The 24,152-nt window shown below is 39.8% G+C and overlaps 1 protein-coding gene across 5 annotated transcripts in view; it reads left to right on the forward strand.

The window, feature by feature from the left end:
* The window catches only part of ITPK1 (inositol-tetrakisphosphate 1-kinase), a 416,475-nt gene that overhangs the window by 268,975 nt on the left and 123,348 nt on the right, over positions 1-24,152 (forward strand). For all 5 annotated transcript variants that reach the window (XR_011970463.1, XM_072624303.1, XM_072624305.1 and 2 more), the window contains 3 exons: positions 9,006-9,171; positions 17,867-17,934; positions 23,143-23,305. Coding sequence is in view for 4 of the 5 variants with exons in the window: in XM_072624303.1 (XP_072480404.1) it covers positions 9,006-9,171; positions 17,867-17,934; positions 23,143-23,305 (397 nt within the window). In the remaining variant the exon portion in view is untranslated. The remainder of the gene's footprint in view (positions 1-9,005; positions 9,172-17,866; positions 17,935-23,142; positions 23,306-24,152) is intronic.

Consider the following 24,152-nt stretch of genomic DNA (forward strand, 5'->3'; position numbering starts at 1 on the left):
GTCTGTCACTCAAAATCTGCCAGGCACTAGCTCTCCCGGGCTCCAGGCATGTGCTTCTTGGCCCTCTTCCTTCCTTTTTGCTTCAGGCCTCTGACTTCCTCTTGTCGTGAGCGGGGTTTCAGACCTTTTGTGCAGGAGGAGGCAGGTTTTTTGGAGGTTTCAGAGCCAAGTGGAAGATTGAATTTGTTGACAGGGTTACGTTCAGTACTTTTTCTGGGCCTTGTCAAAGTAACCTTCCTTCACCGATTCAGCATTTCAAATATCTTCAGTTTGATTGGTGCAGTATACAACAGCCCCACCAATGTAATGAATAATAATAATAATAGCTAATATTTATATAGAGCCTCATATGTGCCAGGTTCTGTGCCAAGCACTTTAGAGGTATTTTCTCATTTGATCCTTGCAACAATCCTAAAAGGTTACATGCTATTATAATTATCCCTGTGTGGTATTTGAGGAAATTCAGAGGTTAGATGACTTGCCAGGATCATATAGCTAGTAAGTGGCTGAATCTGGATTTGAACTCAGGTCTTCCTAACTTTGGGCCTGGCACTGTCTAACTGTCCTTCACCAAATAAGTTTGTTTGCTATGACCAAAAAAATTAGAACTTTTGGATTTCAACAGGTCGTCAGAGGTCACCCAACCCAGGCACCACACCTAAGTAGATACCTCTCTCAGTCATCCCAAGAAGTGATTATCCAGCCTCAATTCCAAGATCTCCAGTAATAGAGAACCCATTGCCTTCCTTGACAGTCCATTCCATTGTTGGATACCACCAGTAACATGAGATGTAACCAGGAAAAATGTAAAATCGTATATTTGAAGTTCAAAAAAATCACCTTTACAGGTGCAGCATGGGAAAGGCTTGGCTAGATAGCAGCTCTGCTGAAAAAGATTTGGGGGTTTTAGTGGACAGCAAGCTCAATGTGGTAACCTGTAAAGCTAAGGCAGTGTTAGGTCTCATTAAACAAGACAGAATGCCCTGAACAAAAGAGGTGATAGATACTTCTCTGCTAGAATCTAGTCAGGCCACATCTGCAAGGTTGTGTTTCATTCAGAGTGCCACGTTTTAGGAAGGACGTTGAGCAGTAGTAAGTTCAGAAGGGTTGTAGAGGGTATTCTCAATCATGTGCTGTTTTGACTAAATGATTTCTGAAGAACAGTGTGATTCCATGGAAAGAGTGCTTGATTTAGAACCTAGATTAAAATCCGAACTCTACTTCTTACTACAACCACTGTAGACTTGTACAAGTCTCTTAACACCTCATTTGTAAAATTAAGAATTCATTCATGTTGAACTTGGGTGCTGTCCAAGGCTTCTTCTAGCTCTTAAGTCTTAAATACCCTTAAATATGAAATTTGGTGAAATTTTTGTTAAATTGAGGCCAACTCTTCCTGGAAGATTTTGGATTTCTGTGATTCTCTGAAATTTTCCTTGTAATGAGCCAAACTGTTCCTTCTGTTGCAGTTAGGAGCCAATTACAACATTATGTGTAGCTTTAAAGTCCTTCAGATACTTGAAATCATCTCTCACGTCTTTCCTTCTTCACAAACATTTCCAGATCCTTCAGGTCTTCCCCATGTACCTGGTATACAATTCTCTCGCCATCTTCCTTGCTCCCATTTCAAAACATTCCAGTGTGTCAGTATCCTTGCTATGGGAAAAAAAAAAGGTGGTACTTAGAACTGTGGATAATATTGCAGCTTTCTCTTTAAGTCAGCGTATAGACCGTCATTTCCGTTTTCCTGGACATTATATCTCTGTTGATGTAGCCCACTGTTTTATCTGCTGGTGATTATCAGATCTCTTAAGTGTGTCTTGGCTGGTCCTTAGATGTTAGTCTCTCATTGGGCCTTACTTGAAAATTTTTCACCTTATCAGGCCCTGTAAAAATTTGTGTTCAACTGGAATAGCGTTTGAGGGAAGAGGATCAAATATTACAGTGCGGAGAATAGAAGTTGTACCTTTCTCCCAAAATTTGGGTTTTTGTTGTTGTTGTTTATTTTTGTTTTTGTTTTTTTTATATAAAACCTGAGTATAACTTATGGTCCTCTCATTCTTCCTTGCACCCCACCCCACCCCTATGGCTACCTGCCTAGTAAATCTTTTTAGGTTTTTTTTTTCTCCTCCCTTTTCCTTCTGTTCCTCCCTTTCAAAGTGGATGTATTTCAGGGAGCATCCTATCTTGATACTCATTAGTACTCAGTGGTTTTAAGTTTCCATGGAAACCACACTGTCATTACCATGTGTGGATATACTTTATTCAGACCTTCCCAATTTGCTTTTTCATTTCTCCTGGGAGTAAGTCTCGAGTAAAGGGCAAGATTCAGTGCCAGAGACTTGGGGGCTTCAGTATCTGGAACTTTATGTAAAACAGTTTATTCCCTTGATGACATCAGATGTGTGGGGTGATCGAGAACTAGCATCAGTTTATGTTTCCTAAGCATATAGTGACTGAGAGGCAGCGGATTCTGGTGGGACTGATAATGGTGAAAAAAATATGAATAGCTAACATTTATATGGCACTTAAGATATATCAAAGTGCTTCTTGTACGTTATCTCATTTGATCCTTACAATAACCTTGAAAAAGTAGATTCCTGCAGACATTGGGTAGTACACATTGGGAAATTGAGTCACTGAGAACTTGTACATGTTAGTAAATGTCGAGACCAGGGTATTGACACAATCACTCTTTTCAATCTTGTTTTTTTTTTCTTTGTCATAACACTAAGAGAACAGTGCTATACTTGGAGTCAGGGGCCCTAGGTTCAAACGCTTTTCTCAACACTTAGTAACTTTGTCAATCTGGGCAAGTGATTGTATCTCTCTGATGCTTAGTTTCTTCATCTGCAAATGAGGGTAATCGTACTTGTCTAGTCTGTCTTAACGGATTGCTTCAAAGAATGGTCTTTGTTAAATTTTGAAATATTATATAAATTTGAGTTGTCATCATCATCAACACTCAACTTAAGCATTAGAGATACTTTAGAGAACCTGAACCAGTATTCATACAAGGGTGTGCATGGATTTTGAGCTGATGGTAATAAAGTGTTCACATTTTGTAGTTCCACAGTACTGGTAAGATAATACTAAGGACAATGGAAAAGAAGTTAGAAAAGGGGAGATTTTAATGCAGCATAAGAAATTGATTAATCAGCAAGCATTATATTAAGCACTTGCTGTGTGCCCGGCTGGTTACTTGCAGATACAAAAGAAGGCAACCACATAGCCCCTGCCCTCAGGGCTGGGCTGGACATGCAAACCACTATCTGACTGTTGTCCTTCTTTCTCTAAGGGGACCAAAATGACATCACTGTGCTAGAGTCAAATTTCAGTGTGTCTGACTGGCTGATCAGACCAATAGGAGCTCAGAATGTTCTACCAGGGGTCGGGCACAAATAGACCATGTGAACCTTTCAGGTAGATTCTCTAAATTAGTGTGTTTTGTGTTTCTTTTGAGCTGTTTCGATTCTACTTTGCTCATAGAGCACAGCACCTTCTCTGATGTGGGCACACCATGCTGAATGTTTCTGTGCCACTTTCTCCCATGTCACATAATTAATTCCAGACTTCTTAAGAGAAACTTTTAGTGTCCTTGTATCACTTCTGACCACCATGTGAACACTTGCCCTGTGTGAGTTCTCCATAAAATAGTCTTTTTGACATGAAACAACTATCTGCATCCTAGTTAGAGATAATAGATGGAAAGTAATCCCAGAGAGAGAGAGCACCAAGAATGGGGAGAATGGGCACTAAAAAGGCTGCAAAAAGAGAGATTTGAGTTGATTTTTAAGATTTAATGGGTCATCTTAAGAGCTAGGTGGAGCAGTGAATAGAGCACTGGGCCTGGAGTGAGAAAGACTTATCTTCTCAAGTTCAGATCTGGCCTCAGACACTTGCTAGCTGTGTGACACTGGGCAAGTCACTTAATCCTGTTTGCCTCAGTTTCCTCATTTGTAAGAGGAGCTGGAGACGGAAATGACAAATCACTCTAATATCTCTGCCAAGAAAACCCCAACTGGGGTCCATGAAGAAACAGATACAACTGAACAACAACTGGGAGGTAGTGAATTTTTCCATTACTGAAGATTTTTTAGTAATGATTGGGCAAACTAGTTTTATTTGACTTTGCTCATATATTAAAAGGGTTTCACTTTTCTTTTTTCTAATGAGGGGAGTGGTGGGAAGGAAACAAGACTTTTGTTCATAGAAAAGATTTTTTTTTTTAATATAAGAAGTGATTGGATGACCCCTTGTTTGGGATGTCGTAGGAAGGGGTTCTTCCTTCAAATAATAGTTATACTCAGTGTTCCCTGATGTCCTTTACAATTCTGAGGTTTGGAATTTTTGTTAATTGACTAGAATATTTAGGAGGAAGACCTCGTTTTCTGGGTGGTGAGGACCGAAACTCTTGCAACCCCTGTAAGGTATAGGTTCTAGGGACTACTTATGTTTTTCAGCTGTGGACATAATGAATGCTAAAGAATACATTTTTTTTCCTTTGTAAAAATTTAAGAATCTTTTTTTCATTTTTTAAAAATACACTTTTTTAATCTGTGCATGCCCTACCTGATCTTACCTGATCAGGTAGCTCAGGAGAGACTGTTTGTTGAATTGTGAGACATACAACTCATCGTCCACTGATGGTGTCTGTCACACTCTTGAATGAATAAATTTGGGAGGTGAATTGCCCTAGTTCACACCGTGGCTACAAAGGACTGGAATACATATCTCCTAACTGGCAACATGGGCTCTTCTGCTTGAGGCTATTTCCACCTACCTACTTCCTGTCACTCCCTCATTGTTTCCACCTGCAGACAGCCCAGTTTAATAGTTTCAGAATTCTTTTGAAAGTAATTTATTGGTTTAGGGATTTAGTTTGAATCTAAAATAAGGTCTTCAGGCTTGGGGACGTCCTCTTTGATATGGGTACCCAGGAGAGAAAAGCATGCATATGTCTACATACATACTTACATGTATACATTTGTGGAGGGGGGGAGGCAGTGAGGAGAGAGGAAGGAAAGAAGAAAGGGAGGGAGGGAGGAAGGAAGGAAAGAAAAAAAGAAAGGGAGGCCCTTTTTAGTATTTCCTCAGTGCCCTCCTTCCTTGGGTTTTTCTGGAGTATTTAATTGCCCAGAGCAAGTATGAAAGAATAGTTTTTAAGAGCTGAGCATTCTCCCCTGGTGCCTGATGTTTATTCTCAGATTATAACAGGCAATTGAGAGCAATGAGTTTTTGTTCTAGTCCTGTCCCCACCCAACCTTTGTAATTCCACTTAGCTGCCTGTAAAATGGCTACCCAATAAATCATGCTGGGTGCCTAGGGGCTTACATTCTCTAAATTACTCTGCAATCCATAATTGTAAGAGAATTATCATTCATTCTGTAGCCATTAATAGAAATGGTCTGGTGTCTAGTGAAACAGACCTGCCAAGGTTCAAGTCTCTCAGGATTTGGATTTTATATTGTCTTGAGAGTTTCCAGATGTCTTCACATTAGTCTCTGGTTCTGTTGCTTGTCTCCCTTGTATGATGCTGTTTCTGTTAGTGTAGTGTTCCATCTCATTGGACATTTTTTACTGGGCTTCCCCACTCTATCCTATGACTTTAAAAACAGCTCAGAGAGTGCTGTGGTGATAGATGAGACCGCATATTGTTTGGAGTGATAAAAGGCACCAGCAAGTTCTCAGATTTCCCGTTAGACAAAGAAAGCTAGTGGTGTTTACTCTAATTCTTAAAGCCTATAGACTCATTGGATATTAGAACCCAGAACATGGAAATTTAAAATTAAGAGGGATCTTAGAACATAGAATGTTATAACTCAAGATAAAAAATAGATAATGGGATGTAAGAATTAGAAAGAACCTTGAAGATCACCTGGTCTGATTTTCTCTTTATACCAAACCAAACTATCCACCAAAAGCTGGATTGAATGGCACTAAGTTGCCAGGCTCCAGACTATTCTCTTTCATCCCATTCCTCCCCATGCACACATATATTTCCATATGTTTATGTAAAGAGACAAAACTCAGGTTATATTTTGCTTTGTTATCATCTGGGGGTGGGGGGACGACGACAGATAAATAAAAAGTTTTGTCTTTGTTACTCTGTGGAAATCTTACACTTGTTTTTTGAAGGAATATTCAAGTCAGGGAGTCTGGGCTTAGCAAAGCACTTTTAGCATCAATACCGTCCAAATCGCTTGGGGCCTGTGGAGCAATAATTCTCCTCTTCATTGTAAACCTATTATTGCAATTAACTGAAGACCAGAAAACCTGTCGCCATTCAAATCCCCTCTCACTCCCCCCAAAATCCTAGTAGATCCTGGGGGAGTTCTAGTTTTGACACATCCCATCTACCAAAGTTGGAAAAGTTTTGATGATAAGTCCATCAGTGCACTGAGTTTCTCTGGTCCAAGGATCAGTTTACTAACTTGATTCCACCACCATGTTCAGCAAAGCCTGGCCATGTCTGTAACTGCGCCAATAAGTACTGAAAGACTAAAGGGGATATAAAGTAGATGAGACAAGTGATTATCATTGAAGGTGACCAGGGATTAATGTACCTGCCAGTGAGGACTGATGAATTTCAGAAAGAATTGATGATCCACATGTCAGACTTCACATCCTTTACATCCTTGGTCAAGGCATCCTGTGTCTATCTGTCAATCTCTTTCCTTTCTCTTGTTTCTCTCTCCCCCATGTTGAGGCACCTTGACCAAGTAACACATCAAGGAAGGAAACAGTATTTCCTGAGGATGATGCAGGAAGACTTGATTAGAAACTATGGAATTAGACTGTAGAACAGTGGCAGGAGTTTGGTGTGAAGGAGGCAATTCTTCTGTATCATGAGGAAAGTATTAACTATGTTGTGAGAGCCCAGGCAGGGTCACTTTATTTCTCTGTTCTTTGGACTCAGATTCTCCGTTACCTAACCTCATCCACCCTCATTATGTCACAGGTACTCATCTAAACTTTATATTTGCACAGCAAGTAGCTTAGTATTTTATACACAGTAGGTGCTTAATAGATGCTATTATCCTAAGGAGAGTAAATGAAAAAATAGATGAAATCTTGATAAAGCAGCATATAGAGTATGTATTTTACTCAGTGTTAGAGGCAATATCAAATAGTGGCTGGACTTAGAACCAGAAAGAACTGAGTTCAAATCCTTCCTCTGACGCTTAATGGCTCTATGAATCTAGACAAGTCACTTAGCTCTGAACGTCTGTGAAGTGAAGACATTTGGCTAGATGTATGCTAAGGTCCCTTCCAGTGCTAAACCTGTGATCCTATGGTCTGATATGTTACAGAATGTCAGCTCTGGAAAGAGCCTTGGAACATAGAATTAAGAACTAGATAATATCCCCTAATCTATCATTTTATATGTCCAGAAACTAAAGACTAGAGAGAGCAGGGGAGCCTTAAGGGGCCTTAAGGTCCAACAGAGATTGATTGTTGAGCATCATCTTGTGGAAAATGTCCCTTATTCTCATCAGAGTGCTACCATTTGGATATCAAGTATTACACATAGTGACATATTAATGAGGCTTGGGTAGGTTTAAAATCCAGTTGAAGGTAATAAGGAATATTTTTTTGTTTGCCTCCCCAGGCTCTGTACTCCCGCCATGCCTGGAATATGTTTGGTGCTAATAAATTCTTGGTGATTAAGATATACTTAGGGCTTATCATTCACAAAACTCAAAAACAACCCATCAGGGAGATAGTATAAATGTCATTGTCCCCATTTTACCAATGAGGAAACTGAGGCTCAGAGCCCAACTGACTTCAGCATCTCCAGTAAGTGGCAAAGCCATGATAAGGTTTTATAAGGTTTTATAAATCTCTGGGCAGGAGTTAGGTTGGGGAGCTAGAATGTATTTATGTAAGAAGCTCCTTGCAGCTAGAGTAGCAGGTATTAATTCAGGGAGACTTGTTCAATTGTGGCTGAAGACATTTACTAGCTGTGTTGTCCTAAGCAAGTTACTTACCATATGTCTGTCTCAGTTTCCTCATCTGAAAAATGCAGTTGATAATAGCACCTACATCTCAGGATGTTTGTATTTGTAAAGCACTTAAACCTGGCATGTAGTATTTGCTATATAAGTGGATCCAGCCTTCCTTTTTTCTCCTTCCTCCCTTCTTCCTCCCTCCCTCCTTCCCTTCATTCTTCCTTGAAGGCAGGGATCTTTTTTGCCCTTCTTTGTATCTCATCATTTAGCACAGTGCCTGGTATATAGTAAATACTTAATAACATGTGTGTTCATTAGTTGTTTGAAATCTCCTTCAAGGCCCAGCTGTTTTTCTTCAAAGCTCAACTGGAGCATCACCTACGTAAGGCTTTTCTTGAAAGGAATTCCCCCAGCTGCTAGTGTCCTTTGCCATTATATTATATTTATAGTATATATTTACATGTTTTCTCCCCAAATAGGATGAAAGCTCTTTGATGACAAGAATTGTTTCTGGTTTTTTATTTTATTTTAGTATATTCCCAGTGCCTGGCACATAGTAGATGCTTAACAAATACTTGTGGATTGATTCAAGCCTTCTTGAATTCTTTCCCCTTTTCTTCCAGGAGAATATGATCTCTTCCTTCTCAAATTCTCCTGCAACACTGTCTTTCTCCTTTTCCACTCTCATACCGTGTTTTGTATCATGCTTATTGATGTGCAGGTCTTAACTTCCTTAATTATAAGCTCCTTGAGACCGGATCTGTGCCATTTTCATCTTTGTAGCCATAGTGACTGGCACATCATATTTATAAATATTATGCATAATAAATGTCCCATTAGGTTAGTTTTATTATCTAATCCTTTTTACTTACCCAATACCTATTATCAATCAGTAAACATTTATTGAGCACCTACTATGTGCTAGGCACTGTACCAAATGCATTACAGATGTCAGATGTTTGATAATCATGCATTGAAATACAGTCAAATGTTTGATAATCATATGTTGAAATACATAAGGACAGAATTGAATGAGTTTTCTTATTTCATCAGATGGCCATCATCTTCAACCAGGAAGGCCTCAGTGCTATCAAGCCCCCTTGTGTGATTCAGAACTTCATCAATCACAATGCTGTCCTGTACAAGGTGTTTGTGGTGGGCGAATCCTACACCGTGGTACAGAGACCATCTTTGAAGAATTTTTCTGCAGGAATGTCAGGTAATTTACCCAAAGGTATTTCACTATATTGACCATTAAGGACTTGGTGTACACTCACACATGCATACACATGCGCACGCAGACACACACATGCGCATATGCACACACTTAGACTCAGATCACTAAAAGGGTAGCATTTGCTTTTCCTCCATTATTATTCAAATGATGAGCAAAGGTGGTCCAAATATGATTCTCTGTTCTTGAGTACATGTGAATCAAGGTTCATCAATACTGCCATGGCTCGGAACATACGTGTGGCTTCATATCTTGGGGACCTGTCTTCAGAGCCAGCTTATGAGCTGGAGGAGAAAGGCAAATTCATCAGTCTATAGATTTAACTCTTTTTTGATGCCAGAGATGATTCTTTAGCTGGAACCTGCTAGCTTGTTCATCATGCTTGGCTCAGGATGGCGTTTGACCATCCAAAAAAAATCAAATTCACCCTCAATATAAAATCTACAACCATTAAAGAGATTTTAGATTTCCTGAATGAACAGAAAGATCCTATCGTGTTTCTCTATCATTCATTCAGTAATTGAATGATGAGGAGACCCAGGAGCAGGATGGCCAGCGGGAGGGAGATGACTCATAGGTACAGTTGTTCATTGTATTCAGTCTTGAATTTACCTATTTAATTATTTAAGATTTGGATATATGGTTTCTTCAGTATATAGAACTTCAGGTTCAGAAACTTCCCTGATGCAGATAGTCACAAGTCAGCTCCAAGCATATACTAAGTAGTTACTATGTGCCAGGCACTATTCTAAGCCCTGGAGATACAAAGAAAGGCAAAAACAGTCTCTGCTTTCAAAGAGACCATGGTTTAGTGAAAAAGAGAACATGCAAACAACTTTGTACAAACTACACACAAGCTACAAACTGGAGATGATCAACAGAGGAAAGGCATTGGAGTTATGAAGGACCAGGAAGGATGTGGAATTTTAGCTGGGACTTGAAGAAAAATCCAGAAGGTAGAGATGAGGAGACATGGGGGGACAGCCAGAGAAGATGCCCAGAACCAAGAGAGGCAGTGTCTTGTTTCAGAGACAACAAAGGAGTCCAGTGCCTCTGGATCTCAAAGGTGTAGGGTGGGTGGTGGGGGAGGGATATGGTATAAGGAAAAACTTCATAACATTTAGAGATATTCAGAAGTTAATTGGGCTAGTTGTGGTTTGTTTGTTTTTTAATTGGCTATCTGCAAGAAGAAATTGGATAGCCACTTGGGAAGAATATTATATGGGTTTCTTGTTCAGGTATGGACTGAAGGAACTAGGTGAACTCTGGGGTCCGTTACAATTCTGAGACTCTTTGATTCTCTGACATAATTATTAAATGGCTAGTCTCTGCAGATCTCTGTACTAGACACTGGGAAGAAATACAAAGTTTAGGTAAGGAACTAACTCTCTCTGCCTTCATGGAACTTAAAATACAGATGGGAGATAAAGCACAAACTCAGATAATTATAATATACATCTTATGTTGTATTCTCAAAATGCGAAGCAAAGTTTTTTATGCAAATTCTAAGGAAGAAAATCATTACTGATGAGAGGAAGGGAGCTGGTATCCATGGAAGGCTTTGTAGATAAGGTGATATTTGAGTTTTAAACTTATTAAATAAGTAGTACTTCAGCTGGCAAATTTCAGGGAAGTATCACAAGTGTTTGGAATGGACTAAATAAAGGCTTGCAAGTTTAGTGCTGAAAGGGCCTTTACAGAGTGCCTCAAGTTTACAGATGAAGAGTTGGGAATTTAGTAGAGAACTCATAGTTGACTGAATAGGTATCATATCTCCCTTCTAGATTTTAAGTTCTCTAGGAGCAGGAATTAGTACCTTCACACAGCACTCATTAAATCATTGTTGGGTTACATCTATTATGCTTTAAGCTAAGGCAGTCATTACCAAGAGCACTGGGCCCTGCAGTCAGAGACCTGAGTTCACATCCTTCCAGCCTTAGATGCTTAATAGGTGTGTGACTCTGGACAAGGCACTTCACCTCTGTTTGCCTCCATTTCCTCATCTGTTAAAATGAGGATATAATAGCACCTACCTCCCAGGGTTGTTGTGAGGCTCAAATGAGTTAATATTTGAAAAGCACTTTGTGAACCTTAAAGCACTGTATGAATGCTAACTTTTGCGTATATTAATGATGTGAGTGTTGACTGATCTGAAGAGAGCTATACTCCTTTGAGCTGTGTGCGTAAAAAAACCCAAGCAAAGCAAAACACTGCTAAGACACTTGGAAGGGGAAATCTGTAACTGGAACTTTCTACACTTAGATAATATTCTTGTGTGCTTTTTGGTTAAGCCCCTAGATTCCATCCCATTGGAACTTTCTGCCCCCGTGTGGACCTTGCTTGGTGCCCCTTCAGACTCTCTTAAATTAACTGAAGCTGTTTTCTCCCCCTTGTATTCCTTTCGCCTGGCCTCTCTTGGGTGATCCTTTCCTGCAGCAGCACATATACAGACTCAGACACCTCCTGATGTGAAGTAGCCTTCTCTTCACACCTGCTTGAGAGCCCCTTCTCCCTATGCCAACCCAAGTCTGATTCTCCAGGGATAAACGTGACAAAAAGAAATGGAAAAATTATGAGGAGATGGGGAGATGAGGCTACTGAAATTTAAGAGAAAAAGGGGAAAACTTTATTTCTAGAGATTCTTTTTTTCCACTTTCTTAGGCGTTCACATTTCCATATATGCCAAACATGATCAGTTGGCCAGTACAACTGTATCCATACACATTGTGTTTGTCTTCTCCACATCCAATAATGACAAAGTTATTTTAGGTTATGTTTATTTACAAATGTCACCTGGCATTCTGGTGTATAGTAAGCACTGTAGAAATCATAAAAAGTAAGTATCAACCACCCTCCTCCTCATTATTATTAATAATGGTTGTTGTTGTAGTAGTAATGGTAGTAGGAGTAGTTATTGTTTTTAGTGCTAAACTCTGGGTCTAGGAGATTTGGGTCCCAGTGCTGCCCAACACCTTTTTAGCTGTGGGATCCTAGGCAGCTCTCTCAGGATGTCAGCTAAAGAGACATGCCCAGTTCCTCACGGGCTGCTCCTTATATCCCAGCATAATGCCTGGCACATTTAGGATTAGGGTTAGAAATGCTTGTTGACTGACTACATGGCTGATAGCACAGTATCAGTTAAAGATGTGGGGCAGAAACATTTGAAAGCGTATTTCCTTCCATTCTTCTTCTCCTCTGTACCCTCACAGTTGTCCCTTCCCAAAGACAGTTTTGGCTCTGACAAAGGTCTTAAAGTTTACAGAAATTCGATCTTTCTCCTGAAGTGCTATTGGAAGTGATAGATACCAGGGGAGTATTGTGGAACAAATGGTACCTCACAATTCAGTGTAGTCCTGTCTGTTGTGAACTTTATTTTATTAAGCAAGGTTCAGTTTTTGCTGGCTCTTTATAGTTTTATACTCTTCTTGTAGTAGCCATAATCGTTACCAAGTTGTCATAAGTTATATAAAATTGGGGATGGAACGGCAGAGGGGGAGAGAGACAAAAGAAAATGATTATATTCTTATATATCTAAAAGAGTCCTGTACTAGATAGTACTCAAGTCTAAGACCACCTCATAGACTCATCTACCTTGAGGGTTTTTAACCTTTCTGGTGTTATGGACCCACCCCTTTGGCAGAGTCTGGTAGAAGCTATGGGCCTCTTCCAGGATAATATTTTTATATGTGTAAAAATCCATAAGATTGCAAAGAAGACTGCTTATATTGAAATACAGTTATCAAAAATAGTTCATGCCCTAGCTTAGTTTCTCTCACTTCATATGAAAATAAGACCTAGGGAAGGGAAATAACTTGCCTTTGGTTATCAACAAAGGCAGAATACCTAGATTAGTGAATACCTTTTGCTAGTCACTTCCCTCTCTAAAATAAGTTTGGACTAGATCTCAGGTAACCAAGTTGTGTCCCTGGTGACAAATTGTAGACTGGCCAAGATTTTTAGTTTTGTGGGGGTTTTTTTAAGTGTGTATCTATCTGTCTTATTAGCTAGCTCCTAATAAACTGATTTTTTTCAGTTTTATCTGACTGTGTGCCAGTATACTTCCAAGTATCATTGGAACACCCTTGAATCAATTCTTAATGATCATAATTTTAAAAATAAGGTCCACACACGTGGATGTCTGAGCATATGATCCACCTATTAAAAATACTTGATTATACTCATGGTAGATCATTCCTAACTTCTTTTCCAATTCTTGCATTCTTAGAATTTTAAATAATCACAGGCTGAATGACTTCCTCCCTTAGTAAAGGTCTATATCATCATAGTTATCTGTGAATATTACTTTAATGCCCACACTGTATGGATATTTTACCTTTGCACAGTGAAAATCACAATGCAAGACTCTCCCTTCTGTTCCTTTGAGCTGAGTCAGGTATGTAATGGACTCGAATCCTGAAAAGCTGGATTCTAGTTCCACTTTGAGCTCTACTGGGTATATGACCCTCAAGTTGCCAGGAAGGGCACCTAACTGCATTGGTAGAAGGAATTTCCTCCCTGAGGATTCCCTGTACTGATCAAATCAAGTCTGGCTCCTCCTCAAAACTTTCCTTTATTATTACCATTCCCTTTTGTGTCACATCTCACAGCAACAGCAACATGGACTCTGAATGGAGTAAAGTACTCTAGACCAGTGTGAGATTGTAGAATTTGTGGGGAGGAAGAGGTAGGTCCTCTGCTGAAAAGGCCAAACCATGGCAGGGCCTAGTGTAGAGAGCATGAGACACATGCTGAAACTACCCTGTTTCAAGGAACTCCTCATGAGAGCTTGTGTGCACATATTCATGGAACCTAAGCCCTGAGATCATGTATAATATTCTACCCATAGTAGGCACTTCATACGTTACATTTTTAAGTAAACCTGATTAGAAATGAGGCCCTGAGGTTCTCTGCTTGAGAACCACTGCCCCACAGGGTAGAACACTGTACAAAGAGTCACGCAGTCTGCTTCTTATTTCTCTCTTTCTCTCTTCTGACTTTGGTCGAGTCCTTTGCTTCCCCAGACATTGGGGACTGCAGTACCTTGCCTTTTCTGCTTCTCGGCTGCTCCTCTTTTCTTGGCCAGAGAATTTGCAAAAGCACTTAGAACTCCTTCAAGGGTAGCTGTGCCCACATGGTGGCAGCAAGAGAAAGAATTGAGGCAGAGAGATAGAAAGAAGATTCAGGACTATCTAGCTATGTGTTCTGTGAGAGTCTGGGAACTCTGATGTATTGACACTAATGTATATAGGCTGTCATCGTTATCAGTAACAAATATTCATTAAGCTTTTACTACATGTCAGGCACTGTGCTAAGCTCTGGGTAGAATAGTAGGAAAGTAGAATAAAAACAAGGTTCCTCCTCTCAAGGAGTTCACATTTAAATAGGAGAGACAGCATTTTTCTTGCCTCGTTTTTTAAAACATAGCTTATGTGGAAATATGTTTTGCATGACTTCATATATATAATGGGTATTGTATTTCTTTCCTACTCAGCGAATAAGGGAGGGTATGGAAAGAGGAGGAAAAATTTGGAATTTAAAATTCAAAATGAAAAATATTAAAGCATTTAAAAGGAATTCACACTCCTGACTAGCAGAAGGATAGATGGCATTACCAGTTTAGTTTATGAAACATTTGGCAGGTACGCTCATGCAAATGTTTGCAAGAATGCCCATCTCTTTATATAATCATGGGATTTTAGAATTGGAAACAACTTTGGAGATTACCTAGTCCAACCCTCTCCTTTTACAGATAAGAAAAGGTAACCCCCAGGGGGACAGTGGTTTCCCCGGATTGATATAGTTAGCAAATTACAGAGCAGCTGTTGGACTGTACAGTAGCTTCCAGAGTGATCTCTTTGCTGCCCATCTTTCCCTGCTCCCATCCATCTTCCCCCAAACTGCCCAAACAGTCCACCTAAGGAGCTCATTTCATCATGTTATTCTGCCCAGACACCTCTGGTGGCTCCCTATTGCCTTGGCTTCAGTCTGCTTTTCTAGCCTTATTTCCCATTACTTCCCTTCGCTCCATCCACATCATACTACTCTTCCCTGAACTTGCTATTTCATCTCCTACCTCTTCAGCACGTTTTTATGAAGTGTCCTCTTTGTCCCCATCCACTCCCTCCTCATGTCTTCTCTTCTCAGAATGATTATTCCCCTTCAGATTACCACCTCGAATTATTCCCTAATCTGTCCAGTTTTTAGTTCTTTCTCTGTCTTCACATTACCTTTATTTACTCATTTAGCTTTGTGTTGTAGGCTTCTAAGTAGAGTGTAAATGCTTACTGAGGCTGCCCATTCCTCTTTTTCTTTTTCCTTGTTAGGACATTCTCCTTTATATGAAATTAGTCTGCCTCTCTACGACTTCTAGCCCTTTGCGACTAAATAGAACACATCCAGTCCTCCTCCCATATGACAGTTTGTGTAGATTGCCATCTTGTCTGTTCATCTCTGCCCCCTTCTGGCCATAAGTCTTCTCTTCTCCAGGCCAAAAATCTTAGATTTCTCCCACTTATTGTCATTTGGCATGCTTTATAGTTCTGTCATCATCATCATCATCTTCATCTTCATCCTCCTGGACATGCTTAACGTGGTCAGTGACCTCTCTCTGTGGGATTCATTTTCTTCATTTGATCTCAGAGGTCCCTTCTAGTTCTGACATTTTCTGTTTCTCAGTCCTAACTCTCTGACACTTATCATGTGATTTACCCTGGGCTGTGACTTAACCTTTCTAACCCTCATTTTATTTGTAAATTGAGGTTAATACTACTTGGCTACCTCTATAAGGTGCTGCACATAATTTGTGAACTCTTGTGAATTTTACTGTTCCCTTGGGCTTTGAGACATGAATAGCAGGTTATCTAGACTTTTTGTAGCTGAGGCTTTTCTCTCATGGGTAATTGGATGTGTGTATCCTTAGTCTTCAGAAAATAAAGATTCCCTGGGGCTGTTGGAATGAATAAAGGAGAATGGTTAGGAGTTGGGAGTCATAGATATATCTTCTTCATATAATGGGTGGAGGATAATAGCATATAGTGGAAAGAGCAATGCCTTTGGAGTTCAGAGAATTGCTTTCTGTAATAGTGATTGCCCTTTTGACCTTGGCCAATCATGCTCAGCCTTATTCTCCCTCTTAGTAATATGAGGATAATAACCACTGCCCTTCCTCCCTCACAGAGTTTTGGTGAGAATCAGTGACAATAAACATGTTTAAGTATTTTGCACCAGTAAAGCACTCATGTACAATGGCTATGTCCATGTGTCCACTGCTTTCTGACCCTCTGGGCCTGTGGCCTCTTGGAAGAGGCAAAGGTCCAGAAGATGCTGGGATACAGTGTCTGTGCTCTCCCTGTAGGGTTTTTATTTTTCTTAGGCCGCCTGACAGGTAGCCCTCCTGGAACGTCTTTCATGCCCTCCGTTTGGAATGGCTCTGGAGCAAGCCAGAGGAAGGTCAGGAATTCTAAGGCAACAATGGGCCTTGAAGCTCGGCTAGCGAGAAATATACCAGGTACATCTCCAGACTGAGCTTGGCATGGACCTAAATCACTTACCTACAAATCATTTTGCTATCCCAGATACAGAAAAATCCTTAGTGGGCAGTGAGTGTGGGAGGAAGGAAAAGAAACTGACTTAGGTGAGAATGTAAATCCTGCAAAGGGAGCCCCCCCATGTGTTTTCTTTTCTGGATATTGCATCACTACGTAATAAACAGCATCCATTTTTAGATTTCTGACATTGTTAGCTTGTGGCGGGGGAAGGATGAGAACTGAATGTGGTTGGTTACACATTTGCTTTTCTCAGGCCAGTGTTATAGGTATAACTGCTTAGATGTTTACATGTTCCTCTCAATTATCCAGATAGATAATTTATGGTGCCCTGGGGCTTCTGCCTGCATCTGCCTTGTTGGTTCTTGGGTTACCTGTTCAAAAACGTAGAAAGGAGGGAAGGGTAGATAGAACAGGTTACAGAGGAAGAGTGTGTTGTCTGCGTGTGTTGCTTGTAGCCAAGTGAATTGTCTTCCCGATCCAAATACCAGTGATTTGGGGATCTTGATTTCATGAAGCCTGTATTGTGGGGTTTTTTCCTGGTCTGTACCTACAGGGCAGTGATACCACCTTATGTTTATATGAAGTCCTTGGCAAACAGAATGAAAGCCTACATATATGACTGTGAAAAGCCTGACTGAGGAAAGATGATGTGGCAAGAGAGAAAACTCAACCAAATGACATCAGTGCTGTAGAGATCCATTTAAAATGGTCCTTTTGATAGATAGCCCAAGTAGCAGAGCCAGAGGACCTGTGTCTGAATCCTGGTTCTACCGCTTACCACTTTGTGACCTTAAACAGTTCACATTTACTTCACTTATGCTTCAGTTTCCCTATGTGTAAAAGTGAGAGGGTTGAAGATTTTATATCAGGAAAAAAATCAACGTAAGGAAGAATATTCTTGAGCAATTCAGTATGTCCTTAATATAGAAGGATGGGTGATTAAGGACAGAGTGGCCAACCTTTCAGCAGAAAGACCCTGTCATGTTGGTTGGTCTGCAGGCTTGCCTAGGTAGTGCTGCCCCCTGGTGGCAAGTGTTTAGCCAAACCCAGTCCTTTTGAGGAAAGCATTGTGAAGGATAGCCAAAAAGAGTCATTGACGCTGACCCTTTTCTTTTCTTTTTTGTCAATTTCAGACAGAGAATCAATATTCTTCAACAGCCACAACGTGTCAAAACCAGAGTCATCTTCCGTCCTGACAGCAGTAAGTACCTAACCATGCACATGAATGCTCTCCCATTTTTTAATGTGTGGAGTACATTTTCTAGGATAGAATCCAGAAGGCTGAATGGTCATGTAAATTGACTCCTTGCAAGACAGTCACAATTTAAAGTAGGCTTTATTATTTGCTTTGGACTTTCTCCCTAGCAACGAGCATTGCAGTATCCAAGCATTATGAAGACTTCTGCAAGGAGCAATAATGGATACCCTAGGAAAGAGTATTTATAGTCAGGGTATTTCTCCTGGAAGATTTTGAATTACTTTTCTATCTGTGAGCCACAGAGTAACTTGTTGAGAGCTTTTTGTTCTCTATTTTTGGAAGATTTTCAGAGGGAAAAAAATTAACTTGATTTTTTTTTTCTCCTCTCTTATATCATTTATGTTTCTCTGTTGCCATCCCTGGACATATACTTTGCAGACCCTAGTTAGATCAATCTTCAGACTTTATTTTTCAATTGAAAACAGTCCGAGTTACCTTTACTTTTCCCTATCTCGTTTTTCTAACTTTTAACCATTTTTACTACTTTTCTGGGTCCTCTCATTTCTAAGATCTTGAGTACCAACATTAAATAGCATGTGCTCCCAGTACTAGGGAAATGATAAGTGTGATGAAAATAGATAAGGTCCCTTTCCGTCATGGAACAGAAGATCTAGTAGTAGGATAGTGCTTGTGCACACACCCACACACGCACACATCAACACATAGAAAACCTAGATTTCAACGTCAGAGTCTGCCACTTAATACTTCTCTGATCTTGGTCAAGTTATACAATTTCTCTGGACCACTTTCCTCACCCACATAATTGAGGGCAATCCCCCAAATTCTGTCAGTTCTAAATCTTAATACCCTGTCAACTTGTCTTAGAAAACAGTCAAGTGCTACATGTTGCTTTTGATTCTTGTTTCCAAGTAGCCCTGAATTGTAATTGAAAGATGATCTTAAGGGCACTAGCATGTCATATAGTTATAAGAATTAGACTGCATACTTGAATTGGAGTCAGAAGGGCTGGGCTTAAGTCCCAAATCTGAATTGGTAATAGTAATAATGATAACAATATGCATAATAATTAGTAATAATTGAAGCTTTTATAAAGCTTTTATAGTTGCAAAGTACTTTACAAATATCTCACAGCAAACTTGGGCAATAGATGCCACTTTCCCCATTTTATGAGGAAACTGAGACAGAGGTTAAGGGATTTGCTCAATTTCATGTATCTGAGGCTAGATTTGAACTCAGATCTTGCTGTCTTTACTCTTATTGTTCCATGTAGTTGCCTCTAAAGGTATGAGATCTTATTTTTCTGCATGCTTCAGTTTCCTCATCTATAATCCTGGCGCTCCCTATCCTACAACATTTTAATGAGAAAGCATTTTATGAACCTTAAAGTATCGTGTGTTATAAGGGATTCTTCTGTTTAGAATTAGCACCTCCAAACTGAGCTTGCTTGATAACCTTGCCAAGTCATCTCTTTCACCATTATTCATATTCCTTGGTAAAGCTTGTTCTGCTGGGAATTGCCAATAGCCATTTTGTCTTGATTCTTTCGCATAGCTCCTATCTACTGCTAATCTTTTTATTTTGACTTCTGTTGTACATTTCACATTTAGCAGAATCCCAAAGCACATGAGAGTTATAGACTACAGAGTTCATATTCAAATCCAAAGTGACTGGGTTATTGTAAATTGTGGCCTTATTATATCATAGCTATATAACCCTACACTAACCTCATTAATCTTTCTGGGACTCAGTTTCCCCCTTCTCAAATGAAAGAGTTTCTTATGTGTGATCTCTGAGATCCTTTGAGGTTGTCATAGTGTACTGTTCTGTTTTCAGAGTTCTTGTATTTGTTTTTCAGTTCGAGATATTTTGGGATCGTGTTATTCTTAGGTTTCTCCCAGCTTCAGTGATCTGTGATTCTTCTACTGCTTGGTTCTGTTTGCCTCCTGTGCTCTAGGGGGCTGCAGTAACTTAGGAATTATCTGGAAATATGGGCAGCGCTGGCTCTAACACAGACATCTTCCTTTTTCCTTCAGAAAGGTGGACTGCTGCCCTGATACTGCTGGTTTCCTCTTCAGAAATCTCATATGATCTGCAATATTTAAAAATAGACAAGTGACAGGAAATCACCTGTTACCTTTGCCATATGAGGCAGTTCTAAAAATACTACCCACAGGACCCCTATGGAGCACTTGGTTCACGAAGGTCTCCCTCTCTCCCCATGTTCAGGGGGTGAGAATTAGTATGATGCTCGACTGTGTCCTCCACTGCCATGTGCATCTTTCCCTAGCCATGAGTCATAAAGATCAGTGTATAGCCAACATCTGAGTCAGCAACAACATAGCATAGAGTGGAAAGTGTGCTATATCTAAAGGCAAGGAAGACTTCGGTTTGGACCCCACTGCTGACTGCTAGCTTTATATGTTAAGCACTTTTTAGCATCTTAAAGTGCTTTATAAATATTCAGATTACTATTTAAAGCACCTAAGTTGCATAATCTGTAGAGTGCCAGACTTGAAGTCAGGAAGACCTGAGTCCAAATCTTGCCCTATTAGCTGTGGATCCTGAGTAAATCACTTAACTCCGCAGAGAGGCGATTTTCCTTATCTGTAAAATGGGGATAGTTCTAGCACTTAAATCACAAGGTTATGAGGGTACCTAGGTGACACAGAAGATAGAACATTGGGTTTGGAATCAGGAAAGCCTTATCTTCATGAGTTCAAATTCAGACTCAGAAACTTACAGCTATGTGACCCTGGGCAAATCAACCTAAGCCTATTTGTCTGAGTTCCTCAACTGTAAGATGAATTAGAGAAGGAAATAGCAACTACTCCAGTATCTTTGTCAAGAAAACCCCAAAATGGGGTCATGGAGAGTGAGATATGACTGAAATAACTGAACTCCACCACCACCACCACAGGGTTATTGTGAGGATCAAACTCTATGAAAGTGCTTCAGAATGTTGACTTTTTCTCTTCTATCTCCCATTTTAACTCTGAGCCTCACTTTTCTCATCTGTAAAATCAGCATAATAACATATAGTACCTACTTGACATGGTTGTTTTGTGGATCAAAAGTTCTATGTAAAATATTTCACAAACCTGTATAAAGATGCCTGCTTTTAGTAGTGTAGTTAGAAGAAGTTAGCATATAGTTTATACACGTACACACGTACTTAAGCAGTGGCAGGAAGACAATCATCGTCTAAGTGCTATAAAGTTTTTATAGAATTTAACTTTTGGAGGTGGGTGTGGTAAAAGTATTATATTTTACAGAGGAGGCTTGGAACAAAGGAGGATTGACCCCCTAAATATGAGGGTGGGTAGTTTAAGGACCCCAAAACAAATGTGTTAAAATACATTTACTGCCCAAACACCTACTCTGTTACTTCTCTTGCAGCTATGAAGTCATAGATCCTTTCTTTAAAAGATGCAGCCATTTTCCAAGTCACTTTTCATTTTAGATGTGTTAGCCTCATATTCCATGGGCATGAAGGAATGCAGAGATGCCAACATGGGTTTATTGAGTGCTAACATTGTGCTGTAGCCCTGTTAAAAATACAAAAGAAATGTAAGGTATGATTGTTACCTGCCATGAATTTGTAATCTTTTTGGAGAGAGAAGACAGGCATACATAGAAAAGGCTAATATCTAATCTCTCATGAAGAGAGGGTAGCCTGGGTCTGTGTGACTTCAGAGCTGGGCCCAGCAGGTAGAAGAAATAAGAGGAGAAATTCAGTAAGTGAGAACTCACTAATAATTAGAGGTGTCCAGATGTAGGTTATATAGGACAGTGAACTTAGAGAGCATCTCTTCCATCCTTCTCATTGGGGAAGGGGGGGAGAATAAGCATTACATAGTACCTACTATGTGCCAGCCCCTGTGTTAAGTACTTTTTATAAGTATTATCTCATTTGATCCTCACAACAGCCCTGTAAGGTAGATGTTGTCATTATCATTTTAAAATTGAAGAAACCGAGGCAAAACAAAGACCAAGTGACTTGGCCACAAAGTCACACAGCTAGGAAGTGCCTGAGGCTCTATCTGAACTCAGATCTTCCTGACTCTAGGCTGAGCACTCTATTCACTGTGTTATCAGCTACCTAGAGAGGTTAAGTGACTACCAGTGTCACATAGATTATAAGTAGATGAATCAAACCCAGATCCCTTGCGTCCAATTTCAGTTTTCTTTCTATTACACTGCACTACCTTTTTAATGTAGTGAGCCTCCCTATTACTGGAAATCTTGAAACTGGTGATTGCCCCTCCCCTCCCATCAAATTAAATGTTGTAGAATTAGTGCTTCTCATAGGGTCAGAACAAATGACCACTTCAGTCACTTCCAGCTCAGTTTCTATGATTTAGTTATTCAGTTCATTCCAGAGCTGTGCCTTACTTAGGCAAGTTACCTAACTTCCTGAGTCTTTTTCCTTATCAGGGAAATGATACTGAACCATTTGATCTCAAGTTATCTCCCAGTTATTCTATGTTCCTTTGTTAAATTAAATACTGTGCTATGGTCCAGAAGTTTTAAAATGAATTCTTAGGTGCCGTCTCTTTAATGTGTTTGATATTATGACATAATTTCTGATACTAATTTAGCAAATTATTCACTTTTCAAATTTGACTTTCTCTTCTGAATCCTCTGTCTTCACTCAGCAGTTATGATGAAAATATTACCTGTGCCCATAAAGGCACAGGGTAATTGTTTACCCAGAACTTTATTTTCTTGGTTCCTTTTTGGTGTTTTCAAAAATGGTACTATTTGGTGTTAGCCTAATGCTATCCCAGGGTCTTTGCCTGTAGGTGTCATTGTTCTGGGATCTCTGTCTCTCCACTCTCTGTTCCTTTAAGATGTTTATTTGAAGATATTTTCATGCTGTGCTTGCTTCAGATAGTTTGTACTCTTTTCCCTGGGTATAAGAAGTTAAAGCTATATACCTCTGTAAGAGAGAAGTTGATGTAGACTGGAATAATCAGGGAAGACTTTACAGGGCAAGAGGAATTTGAGCTACATCTTGAAGGATGAGGAGAATTTAAATATACAGATCATAAACCCAGGGAGGAGCCTCTTTGGGAAGGCACAAGTCAAGACATAAATGCAATTGAAAATTCAGTATCTTCTTCTTTTTTTCAAAACGGGTAAATGCTTCCAAGTACATTACAGCTGAACTTTTGTGTTTCTTTTTGGTAGCTGGATAAAATAGAAGGCGTGTTTGAGAAGCCCTCGGATGAGGTCATCAGGGAGATTTCCAGGGCCCTTCGGCAAGCACTTGGTGTATCGCTGTTTGGAATTGACATCATTATCAACAACCAGACGGGACAGCATGCTGTCATTGATGTCAATGCATTCCCAGGTAAAAGCTGCCCGGCTTACTAAAGTCATGAGCCCTATCTATTCACTGAAGGGCTATCATTCTCTTTGGCCAGCTATATTTGTCCTGGCCGGCTATGAACTGGAAGTCTTATTGATCATCCTATTCGGTCCTTTCATTTTACAGATGGAGAAATTGAGTTCTTAAGAATGGAATACTTAGATTTAGAGGATTTAACTCCAGAAACTGAGTTTTAGAGAAGTTAAATGATTTGTCCAGTCACCCAGCTACTAAGAGGCTGGAACAGGCATGCCATGGAGATTTTATCGGTTCTAGACTACTGCAGTAAAGCTAGTAGTGCAATAAAACAAGTCACACGAAGTTGTTGGATCCCCTTTGCATGTAAAAGTTATGTTTACACTATACTGTAGTCTATTAAGTGTACAAACAAGTGCGTACCTGAATTAAAAATGACTTGCTAAAAATTCTAACCATCATCTGGCCTTCAGTGAGTCACCATCTCTTAGCTGGTGGAAGGTCTTGCCTCGATGATGGCTGCTGACTGATCAGGGTAGTGGTTGCTGAAGGTTGGTGGCTATGTCAGTTTCTTAAAATAAGAGACAACAGTGGAATTTGCCACATGAATTGAATCTTCCTTTCACTTAAACACTTGGAGGTCATTGTAGAGTTATTAATTGACCTAATTTCAGTATTATTGCGAATCAGTGAATAGTGAGGTCCAAGGAGAGGGGGAATGGCCAGTTGGTAGAGCAATCAGAACACACACAACATTTATTAATTAAGTTTGCTGTCTTCTATAGTGCAATTCATAACACCCCAAAATAATTATACTAGTACCATCAAAGGTCACTGATCACTATGACAGGTA

This window comes from Notamacropus eugenii, chromosome 7 (assembly GCF_028372415.1).
Source record: "Notamacropus eugenii isolate mMacEug1 chromosome 7, mMacEug1.pri_v2, whole genome shotgun sequence".
In the NCBI taxonomy this organism is placed as follows: Eukaryota; Metazoa; Chordata; class Mammalia; order Diprotodontia; family Macropodidae; genus Notamacropus; species Notamacropus eugenii.